Source organism: Erpetoichthys calabaricus, chromosome 4 (genome assembly GCF_900747795.2).
Source record: "Erpetoichthys calabaricus chromosome 4, fErpCal1.3, whole genome shotgun sequence".
In the NCBI taxonomy this organism is placed as follows: domain Eukaryota; kingdom Metazoa; phylum Chordata; class Cladistia; order Polypteriformes; family Polypteridae; genus Erpetoichthys; species Erpetoichthys calabaricus.
The window spans coordinates 294,172,166-294,184,352 of record NC_041397.2 but is presented as its reverse complement, the minus strand read 5'-3'; the positions used below and the strand labels follow the sequence as shown (position 1 = coordinate 294,184,352).

General features: G+C 40.2%; 1 protein-coding gene across 3 annotated transcripts in view; it reads left to right on the top strand.

The window, feature by feature from the left end:
• LOC114651263 (neural cell adhesion molecule 2-like) overlaps positions 1–12,187 on the top strand; it is a 1,104,951-nt gene that overhangs the window by 640,719 nt on the left and 452,045 nt on the right. For all 3 annotated transcript variants that reach the window (XM_051927215.1, XM_051927216.1, XM_051927217.1), the window contains exon 5: positions 1,218–1,355. In XM_051927215.1, the coding sequence (XP_051783175.1) occupies positions 1,218–1,355 (138 nt within the window). The remainder of the gene's footprint in view (positions 1–1,217; positions 1,356–12,187) is intronic.

The following is a 12,187-nucleotide window of genomic DNA, read 5'->3' as shown; positions in this document are numbered from 1 at the left end:
TTAAAGGCTTCTGATACAAGCCAATTCCAAACAGCCATACTTCAGACCAATGGGGTGATAGAACATCTTCACACCTCCCCCAAACCATATGTTAAGGTAAAGCTTGGCAGTTAGGCTGCCTGGCTTTCCTATGGGGGTTGACTGAGAGAGACTTTAGCAGAGAAACACTTACCAAACTGGTTTGAATTCGCTTCCCCCAAATCCTGCCATCAAATTCAAAGAGACTCAGTCCTGGTTGCTTGTAAACACGAATGCTTCTCATTAATGTAACATTGCTTTGCCTAAATTACAAATAAAGACATACAAAATATTTATCAACTTATATGCAAAATCTCACATCACAACACACGGGTGGCATCCTATCATGGTACCAGAGGCTTGAATTCACTGAGCTCCTGAGAGTGACCTATTCTTTCACAAATGTTTGTAGAAGCAGCCTGCATGCCAAGGGGCTTGAGTTTATATACCTATGGCCATCCATGGAAGTGACTGGAACACCTGAATTTGTTTGATTTGGTGGAGGGTCCCAATACTTTTGGCAATATAGTTATGTCTATTCTGTAATAGGAAGGCCAAAACTGAACATGGAGCTTCAGGTGGGTCAGTCCATTCTGCTATAAAGTTTAAGCACGACTTCTCTTGCCTTGTTCTTCTCACATTTGGGAGGGCTATATACAGTAACAAAGTATCCTACCAGCTTCCTTAACCACTTCTGCCCATGTAGAAAGTGAAGAGTTCACTAGTTTGAGACTTTCCGTTGTGTATTACATCTAATATTTGTATTAGTCCCATGTGTAATAGTTATAACTATTTACATTTTATCTCTGCCCAAGCCCATATTCTCTTAACGTCCTTCTGTAATGGCTAAGCTCATACTACTTTATCTACAACTCCTACTATCTTGATGTCCTCTTCATACTTACCCAGCTTGTTACTTGTGTCCTTATCTTTGTCATAATGATATCTTGTAGAACTACTGTTGTATGGAGAATGACAATCGTCCTCACAGGTGGCGCAGTGGTAGTGCTGCTGCTTTGCAGTAAGGAGACTGTGGAAGATTGTGGGTTCGCTTCCCGGTTCCTCCCTGTGTGGATAGCACTTTGAGTACTGAGAAAAGCGCCGTATAAATGTAATGAATTATTATTAATCTCATGTCTTTATACTGGTCAATGTACAGCTTGTTAAGTGAGTTTTCTGCTGTGTCTTTTTCTGAACAGGTCGCTATGCAGTCCTTGCAAATAATAATCTGCAGATACTAAATGTGGGCAAAACTGATGAAGGAGTTTATCGATGTGAGGCCAGAGTGGAAGCCAGAGGGGAGATCGACTTCAGAGACATCGCTGTGATTGTCAATGGTAAGCTTGACATGCTCTTCACTTTCCAAATCATAATTTTGTTTATAATCTCTTAAGATTTTTGCATGGGAAAGCAGGGCATTCATTCACGGTCTTGGTGAAGGCTTGAAATGAGAATGGCACCTGTCAGTGGTGTAACTAGAATTTAATCCCGAGTGTTACATAAAAAAAGGATAAATCTGCATAATGGCGCCACAGATTAAAATAAATGTAAAAAATTAAGATTCCTCCAATCTTACTTTTCTAATACAAACCTCTATTCTGAACACACAACTTGAAATAAATAAGGATACAGCTGTCAGGTAAGGATCTGCCAAGCACTCTGAGAAGACACCTGTTAGTCATTAAGGGGAAAAACAGAATGGCCCTGATTAGACTCGGGACCCCCAAGTCCTCCATGACCCTAGCAAGAGTGCAGACCGTGGCGCCGAGCCCAGCGGCCCTTCTGCTTCAAAGTTACAAGGGGCACTCTTCGAATCACAGTAATGGGGAGCCCTGTCGACAGATCTATTAACTGTTATTTCTCGATCTCATAGCTATATTGTATCTTGGCTTCTTTTATGGAAAATGAGAGTCACTTTGCAGCAGCAAATTAGCTGGAATTCACACCGCAATATTGGATATCTTTACTAGGACTTGACTTGCATTTGTCACCTTTGAAAAAATCAAGTTGGCCTCTTTTGTGACTGAAAAACTAAAAACATGAACTTTGGCTGACATCAGGGAGAATGCTTCATCTGAAAGGATCAAACCCTGTTTGGGGAAGTGTGAAACGTAGAATCAATTTAAACAGCTCCCACTCGAGAACCAGACTGGAGCGCTGACACTGTAGTGTGCAAAATGAAGAGGACTGACTGACTGACCTCCAATTCAACCTATCTATCTATCTATCTATCTATCTATCTATCTATCTATCTATCTATCTATCTATCTATCTATCTATCTATCTATCTATCTATCTATCTATCGTGGACGCTAGAGGTGCTCTTGCCCCATGAAACCCACCAGACAGACGTCCAGGACACACGTTTAAAAGCACCAAGAAGAATTCTTTAATAATTTCTTCAAATAAAGTGCACAAAGCACCGCACACACCACAATTCACTAATCAATAATCAATAATACAATAAACAATAATCACAATCCTCCTCTCCAGCCAGCAGCTCTGTCACTCCACCACCCAACTTCGGCTCCCCTTGCTGGGTCTTCAGAAGTCCTTTATATAGTCCATGACCCGGAAGTATTCCTCCTGGGTTAAACGCCACATCATCCTTCCTCAAGTAGCCTGGAAGTACTCTATGACTCCGAAGTACTTCTGGGTTGTAGTAACAGTAGGAGTCCCCAGGTTTTGTGTGAGCTCCCCCTGGTGGCACCCACGGCACCCAACAGGTCTGAGGAAACGGACTCCATGTCCCAGGATGCCCTGTGTGAATCCCGGTAACCGTTGCAGTCCAGGGGAGCTGCCACCTAGCGTCCCGGGTGAGGCAGTGTCCTCAAAAGGCTGCCTTCTTCCTTTTTTTTCTTTCAGGGACGTCCCGGCCAGACTGAACCGCTGGCTGTCTATCTCTCTATCTCTCTATCTATCTATCGCCTTTAACATCTATCTAATCTATTTTTTATATAGCACCTTTCACATCTATCTATCTATCTATCTATCTATCTATCTATCTATCTATCTATCTATCTATCTATCTATCTATCTATCTATCTATCATATAGCATCTTTCACATCTATCTATCTATCATATAGCGCCTTTCACTTCTATCTATCTATCTATCTATCTATCTATCTATCTTTCTATCTATCTATCTATCTATCTATCTATCTATTTATCTCTCTATCTTTCTATCTATCTTACAGTTCCTTGTGAATGTGTCTCTCTGAAGTCTTGGGCCTTTCATATCTATAATCTGTCTCATATAGCGCCTTTCATATCTATCCATAACATGCCTTCATTGTTTTGTTTTACTCTAACTAAAGCTCAAGTGTGTGTGTGTTGTGCTATGTAGAAGCAATCCACAATTACAGAAATGTGTTTATATCTGGATATTTTCAATTCATCTTTTTCCTCTTTCAAAACTGAGCCATGTGTTCTCGTTTCTTTCTTTTCTTTTTTCCGTGTCTTACTAATTTGCATTTTTTTCCTAAAGGAATTTACAAACATAAATCTTACCGAACATGTAGCTAACAAGTGAAGTGCATGCTGATTGCCTTAAAGCACACTCTGCTTCTGAAGTAAAGAAAAAATAAAAATAAAAAAAGGCCGCCCCTCCCCCAGTGGTCTTCTCCTCCACGGTCTTGTATTCATTTCAAATACACACATGGGGCAATGAGGCAAACTTTTTAACAGATGTTGAGAATTCTTGCACCGCCTTGGCTCTGTTTGTGCTCATGTTTCCACTCCATGTTGTCAGATTTGGAATAGTGATGTGAAGAGATTATGAATGCTAAACAGTGGACCAGCGCAGTTCTCAGTATCTGAATATTGTGCCACCTAGTGGGTGCTCCTTCCTGTATATAGAAAGTAATGAACTGCATTGAAAATATTCCATCAGTCTATCGGCCCAATCCGGTACACACGAGAACACACACGGTGCCCAGCCGGACTGCCCAGGTGTGCCCCCAGGCGGCAGCAGGCTTTGCGGCTCCTGACTAAATGAGACAAGTCTCCTCCACAAGAATCTGTATAAATTGAAAAATGATCAAAGAAAAACAAAAGGAAGCACAAAATAAGAAAAGCCAGACAAAAAGAAATCACCTAAAAAAGCAGTCCAGAACAGGTCCCAATATGGCCTCCCAAATTATTAATTCCAAGAACAGAAGCAGTAATGAAATAAAAGATCACGCAAAGCTCACAAGGACACTCCAGCACACCTCAGTGAAGTGCTGCCGGGACTCTGACTCCACAATCAATATCAAGACAGAGGGAGGGCCCAGTGGCTGTGATGTCAGGGTGACCCCGCCCCCAAGGCTCCACCCACAAAACACAAGCAGTGGCAGAACACTTAACAAAACGGTACATTAACCATAAGTAAAAATTAACCTGGAAACGTCTGAAATATTTAAAAAAAGAACAATAAAGAGGAACTTTAACACAAACCTTGGCATTAAATACAAATCTCAAATGGTATTTTAATACTTATGAATGCCAGTACTAGTCCCCTTAAATGGGCATCTTCTGGCTGGATTGTCTACTGTTTTACAGCTGTTGTTACTGTTAGAATTTATTATTTTTGTATTGTACTACTGAAAAAGGCTCTCTATTTATAACTTGAATAGTGGAATTACTTTAAATTAAGAAGCCGGTGAAAGCATGTTCTGTTTCGAGTATCAATTGAGTTTTGTGAAATTTCACTGGCATTGGTATTGAATGCAAAAATTCTACTATCGGGATGTCCTTACCTATCAATAGTAGTTGTTTGTGAATTCTTACACAGTTACATAATTTTGTCTTATAATATGTTTACTGAGGTTCTGAAACAGAGAATGTACTTGTATGTTTGGTTTTGGACTTGTTATCTCATTTCATTGTTGTATGTGAAATTTCCACAACACCATCTTGCTGTTTCAGTGGGCAGTGATGGGGACCAGTTCTCTTTGTTTATTATTAAATAAAGGAAAGTTGTGAAAGTTAGTTACAGTAAACGTCTTATGTTTCTTTAATCCTGTCTGCTGGGCCCTGGTGATACTAGACGTGGTGTATCAGTAGGGCTGCGTGCTCATTTACCTTCATCCTTCTGGGCTTTGTGGTTTGGACGAGTGATGGCTGATTCCTTGTTTCCTGAATGCTTGTTTTGGCCTCGTCTCACATCATTTCCTGGTATTTCAATGCTCATGGTAATTCTTGGGTGCACTGGTGTGTCAAACTGTGATCTTCGGGTCCTCAGGTGGCACTGTATTAAAAGCAGGCCTTGCACATTTCAATGCTAAATCGCATACTGCATCGATTACAACAGCATGGCTTCATATTTGAAGAATCCGGGTGCTGAAATGGTCTGCCTACCTGCCGTCCAGACCTTTCACCAACTGAAAATATGAAAGGAAATATATGACAAAAAGAAGACCCAGCTAGAATCCTATACCAGACAAGAGTGGGACAGCATTCCTCTCCCAAAAGTCCCGCAGCTGGTCTCCTCAGTTCCCAGATGTTGTTAAAAGAAGAGGGGATGCTACACAGTGGTCAACACGGCCCTGTCCCAACATTTTTGAGACGTGTTGCTGCCGTCAATTTAAAAATAACCCGATTATTTTCTTAAAATGGTACATTTTCTCTATTTAAACATCTGATATGTTTTCTATGTTCTATTGTGAATATAATACGGGATTATGAGATTTTCAAATCCTTGTGTTCTGTTTTTATTTGCATTTGACACAGCGTCCCAAGTTTTTTGTAATTGTGGTTTTGTATATATATATTGTGGGGAACAGCCCGGACACAGACAGGCAGACATCGTTTTATGCACCACACACGTTTATTTACAATATTTACAATAGAGTGAACACGCACACCCCAATCACCCCAAAGTCCAGGCCTCACAATGCCTCTCTCTCTCTTCAGGTCCTCCTCCACTCCTCTCCTCCATCCTCTTCCACCCAACTCTAGCCATCGAATGCAGGGAGGCAGCCCCTTTAAAGCTCACCAGTGCCTCCTGATAACCTTCCACCGGCACTCCCAGGTGTGGCGGAAGTGCCAGCTGTGCACCCAGAAGCACTCCGGGTGTTCCTGGTCTTCTTCCCCCCAGCACTTCTGGGTGTGGTGGAAGTGCTGAGGACCAGGGCTCCACAGGCATCAGGGCACACCCTGGTGGTGACCACGGGCCCCTATAGGGTTGAGCTTCTAAGCTCTGTTCCCATGGTCCCCAAAGCCACCAGGGCGGTCTGGTCTGGAGGAGGCGTAAGGGTTAGGGTTAGGGTTATATACACAGTATATACAGTATATATATATATATATATATATATATATATTAATATATATATATATATACTGTATATATATATATATATATATATATATATATATCTATCTATCTATATATATATATATATATATATATATATATATATATATATATATATATATATATATATACACACAGTACAGTATATATATATAGTGACCATTAGGAGTTGAAACAACGCCCCAGACACTACAACTACAAAAGCACAAGTCTGTCTGTGCAGAGAGTGTCAACCTTGTCGAGAGGTTTACTTACCTCAGTAGTGACATTCATGTGTCTGGTGACTCTTCCTATGAAGAGTCGCTTGCCAACCATACAGGGCCTGTGCTATGTGCCAGCCACTTCTCATCTCTGCCACTCGTGTATGTGGATTTCACTTTCACCAAACAACAAATCTTTTCATTCTCGCGGATACGCCTCTTCTTTTGGAAGAAACACTACTTTTCCCCAATGGCAACATGAATTAGACGATCGACAAGTCACACACTTTCACCAAAGTCCCACGTTTGAAATATTTCCACAAGTATCTTACAAAGGCTTCATGAATGGTTTCACAAACCCAAGTATTCTCCCTTCTCTCTCGCTTTTCCCCTCTCTGTCCACTTCTCCAGGTGGTCTTTGCAGCACCTTCAGAAACCCAAATGACTATAAAATATGACGGTAAGATTAAAACGACTTCAAAATTCACAAACGACACTTAAACCACAAAATCATAACAAAAAGGATATCTGGAATGTCGCCGGTTCAAATGCTGTCACTGCCAGAAGGGATCCTACTCTGTTGGGTGTTTGAGCTTGCAAGGCCCTTAACCTGCAAATCACTCCAGGGGTTGGCTGACCCCATACTCTGACCACCAAACGTCATGCGATAAGACAATTTCCTGTCGAAGATTAACTAAGTACAGTAAAACGTCAATTATCCGTCAGGGGTCCGGACCGAGGCTGTGATGGATAAGAGAAAAGACGGATAGCAGAATAGCTTCATTAAAAATATATACGGTAGATTAGCGAATAGTCAAATTTATTTACAAAACAAAATATAATATAGTATTAGCAAAATTAATGAATTCATATAATACCTGTAACAACCAACGTAATAAGGAAACATATCTCAGAGGTACGGGAGTTTTCTATGTTTTACTTGGCGTCTTCCCTCCGTAACAAATGTTATTTGAGTTGCAGAACACACCTCTAACTTAATAAAAGAAAGCTCTCCCTACCAGTCAGTTTATCTCCTGCCACTCATCTTCTGTCTTTCTCTGTATCTCACACACTCCTGCTTATTGCCTCCTGACCAGGGCCATCTTAAGAGCATTATAGGCCCCCAGGCAAAGCAGTGCTTTGGGACTCCTACCTACACAACCACTCAGCAAGTCACAACAGACATAGATTAGCATGGGACCCCTATGCTCGTGTGTTGTGACGGCCCTGCTCCTGACTTCTTGCTCCAAACTTCCATGTGCCGCACCTTCCTTTCAACTCCAAACTCCTCCTGTCACTCATCTCCTGAGAGGCGTGTCGTCTCCGCCCCTCACAGAACAGAAGCCCCTCCCCCTGTTCCATCACTTATAGAGTTCATTCCGTACTTTCTGTTCCCGCACAGCACATCACAAGCTGCCTGCATGTCACAAAAAATGAGCAAATCATAATATATCACAATTTAAAAAGAAAATTATAATACAGAAGAACATTAGCATTAACACTGAATAACTTTGCCGTCAGTGGTTTCCATTTTCAGCACGTTTTACAATTTTGTCAGCATCCTGCTTTATATCGGTCCCTGTTGTTCTTCCTACTGCGTAAATTGAAGTAATATTTGAACCTCTATTGCCAATTTGTAATTATTTCAGTTTTTTGTGACAATTCCAGCACCACATGTATACGTTTATCAGCCATAACAATGTAAAGCAGATTAACTATAATAAAAGAGTAAAGCTACAAAATGCTATTAAATCTGAAGGTACGTAACTGACACTGTGATTTCAAAATGCGGCCGGACACGCGGTGCTGGGGGAGAACACTATGCGCTGGCACAACGGAGAGCTGATCCAAAGTGCAGAGCTCACAGCGTACCGCATGGCAGTAATGGTGCAGTAATGGGCTAACATGCACAATTACAGTTAATCGAGTAACGGATAGTCGAGGTTGTACTGTATATCAAATCAAATATATGCATACTAGAAAAGACAAAATGTTAGGAAGTAATGTGCTCTGATTTTAATCAGCTTGATATTTTGATATTTAATCACACTGAAGTGTCCATGCATAGTGACACACCAGTTATGAATGAATTATGAATGAATACTGTCCTGTGCTATGTAAAGGGTTGGTATGTTCTGTAAAAGGCACTATATTGATTAAAAATGTATCATTCATTTGATATCCATACAGAGCACTCTATGTACAAAAACAAAAATGATGGAACACTTTGCGAGCAGCTCTCTGATTGGTTGATCTGGGCAGAGCGCTACACGACGATTGGTTATTTGGTGTTTTATCACTCAGAGAGTTATGACACAGAGGCTTGGAAATCCCAAACTTGGCTTTGTAAAGTGCCGAGCAGATCACAAAATTACATAAAGATTGATTGATGGATGAAGCGACGGAGTGAATTCAGGATTCACCTGAAGAAGCGGTGTGTGTGTGCGGCCAGCAATGGGTGGGATGTCTCAGGGATTAACATATTGTGTCGGGGTCAACGAGGATGTAATCTGCCAGTTTACACATAGGAATATTTCTTTGAAAAACAAAGCACAAATCTTCTTATTTTTTTAATTTGTTTTATTTTAGGGCGCCCTGTAGCCCACGGTGCCCCGGTCAGAAGTCTGTCCAGAGATCCAGCTGCCTGTGCCACTTTTGATCCTCTTGCTTCTTTCCCGTCTTCCTGCTGCTGTCACCCTCATTTATTATTTTATCCTTCAGTTTCAATGAGCTGAGCTCTTTGGGCTGTTACCTTGACTTGAGATGACCGTTCTGGGGAAGTAATAGCCTTATCAAACCGCTGGTGTCTCAGTAGCCATTTGTCTCTGCTGTCTAAGAGATAGGAACGTGTGTCCTTTTCTTTTTTTTTCCTGTCTTTTATTTTATTCTTCGTCTTTGTCTGTCACCTTCAAGAGCACTGCGTGAAATACCTCAGTCCTTGAGTCTGCTCCCCTAACAAATCTTCGTAAGTCTCACTACACTGTGGATCCCTGACATCTTCTGTTTAATGTGCAGGACAACTTTGAAGTGGCACAGGCTGTGACATCAGCAACTTTCACAGGCCTGTGCATCTGATAGAAAACTATTGGATTTGCATCCTCAAAAAAGAGGACCGGCCAGCCTGAAAATGGGACTGAACATAAGAAATCTGACAAACGAGAGAACACCATTCAGTCCATCGAGCCTGTTTATTTAGCTAATAGCTACCCATCCTGACACTTCTTAAAGGGTCTAAGAAGAATAAATGGAATCTACTTACTATTGGAATGCAGTCGGACCCCTGCTCTAGTGCTAGAATATTCTGCTGCTTTTTTATTTGTTTAATGTTTACTAATCACATAGAACCCCAGGCAGGGGTACATAGACAGTAACAATACAAGTAAAATGTTCAGAATATATTACAATTGGGCCGAAAATTAAAAAGTAAACAAGCTATCCTTAATAGATGAAAATGAGACTTGTGGAGAGAAGATTCTACAAACATCAACTATTTGCATTGGTCTGTGGACCATCCTAACCAATAAAAAGATAAGTGTGGGTGTGTCTGTCTGTGAGTCCGCCCAGTGGCTATGTCTGTGTCATTCCAAAAGATGACGCATCACAAACATGTTTAGAAATAAAATGCACTGTATTTGTCACTCCAACAGAAGGTGCATCACAAACCTTAGAACTGCTTTTATGAACCTCGTACCCAATAGCATATAACAGAGACGTACACACTACACGGTACACTGTGTTAACAATGTCTGTCATTCCAAAAGATGGCGCATCGCAAGCATGTTTTGAAATAAAATGCATTGTATTTCTCACTCCAACAGATGGCGCATCACAAACATTAGAACTGCTTTTATGAATCTCATACCCAATAGCATATAACAGAGACATACACACTGTATGGCACACTGTGTTAACGCTGAAGTCTACATTTGATTATTTAGATTTCAACCCATCTTAGATGCATAGTACAATTGATATATAATATATATATACATATATATATATATATATATATATATATATATATATATATATATATATATATATATTATATATTAAATGTTGTATGCTGTATAGTGGTGTGAAAAAGCAACATATAATAAATGCCTACCAGAATGAAGAAGGTGTCACACAAAGCTCAATATTTAAGCCAACTTAAAAATCATGTGACCAGGGGCCTCATGCATAACGCCGTGCGTAGAATTCACACTAAAACATGGCGAATGGAAAATCTGTGCGTACGCCAACTTCCACGTTCTTCCTCTCCATAAATCCCGGTCAGCATGAAAAGTAACGCACGTGCACGCGCCTGCTGCCACTTCCCAAACTCCTCCCAGAATTACGCCTCTTTGAACATGCAAATCAATTTAAATAGCCCTTGAGCTCAGTGTTCTGTGAAAAGGCAATGGCAAAAACACAGGGAACATAGAAGAATTTCAGCGAATACCAATTGGAGGCAAAGAAAAACGTACTATCTGTTGGTTTAAACAGTGATATATACAACAAAAGGAAGTTGATTGAGTGACATAGCGTGTTGGAGAAACTCGAAAGCTCAAGTTCACAAAGTCGCACAGTGCCTGAAATAAAAAAGAAGTTGTCAGATATCAAAGTCACCGTGAAAAGGCGAGTCGTAGCCCACCGTCTGAGTGTCATATGAAAACTTATTAGGGTACAGAGAAAAGAAAAAAAAATAGGCACACAGTGAGAAAAAAGCACAAAATGTCAATTTTAATATCTAAATTTCCACTTTAATCACATAGTTTATTTTGTCATTAAAGTAGAACATCATAAACTTCATCTTTAAATAATTTAATTTACTAGTTTCTCAAGTACCATCATAATTAAAGTATCACGTTAAATGCTTTGTTTTGTATTTGATCTTTTATGTTCTGTATGTGTGTGAATCACTACATGCTTCTTAAACGGGCTTTCTCTTCCTCCGACAGAACACAGAACACAGAATCCATTACATTCGTAATATTACAGCTCTCTGAATAATTTAAATACTGAAATGTATACTTGATATCATTTTCATGATGATATGAGTTAAAGCATGTTATTAAACATGGGAACACGGTGGTGCAGTGATTGTTCCTGCCCCTCCCGCAAGATGCTTGCTGTGCCGTGCGCGACCTTCGATGAAATAATTTATTGCAGCAGTACTGTCTCTTTCAAACGTACTAATCCACAATTCATGTCCTTCCTTTTCTTTCTCCAAATACCCAATCGCCACACAATCAGCTCTGTAATAGACGTTAAGCCATCTGTAAGCTTAGAACGCCGATTCTTCAACACTTTTAAGGAACATTGAAATATCTTCGTAGTACATGTTTAATTATTCTATCCATCTATTCTTCTAGTGTCGCGCCAGCCAAGGCAATAATACAACGCAATGCAGGAACAATCCCTGAACTAGCTAGTGCTGCGACACCGTGTCCTCACATGTTTAATTGTTAACAATATAGATTACTTAAATGAAATTAAAATTTTATCTGTATAATATAATAAACATATTTTGCTGCATGTCATCTTAAAAATGATATTGTCATCATATGTAAATACGCGCTTTATAAAGTGGCTCAGGTTGTGCAATATTATAACTGTATCGCAGGTTTACAGTAAGATGATTGTATTTATATGTACAAACAGTTCTACAAGGAGCACTTGATGGACTGA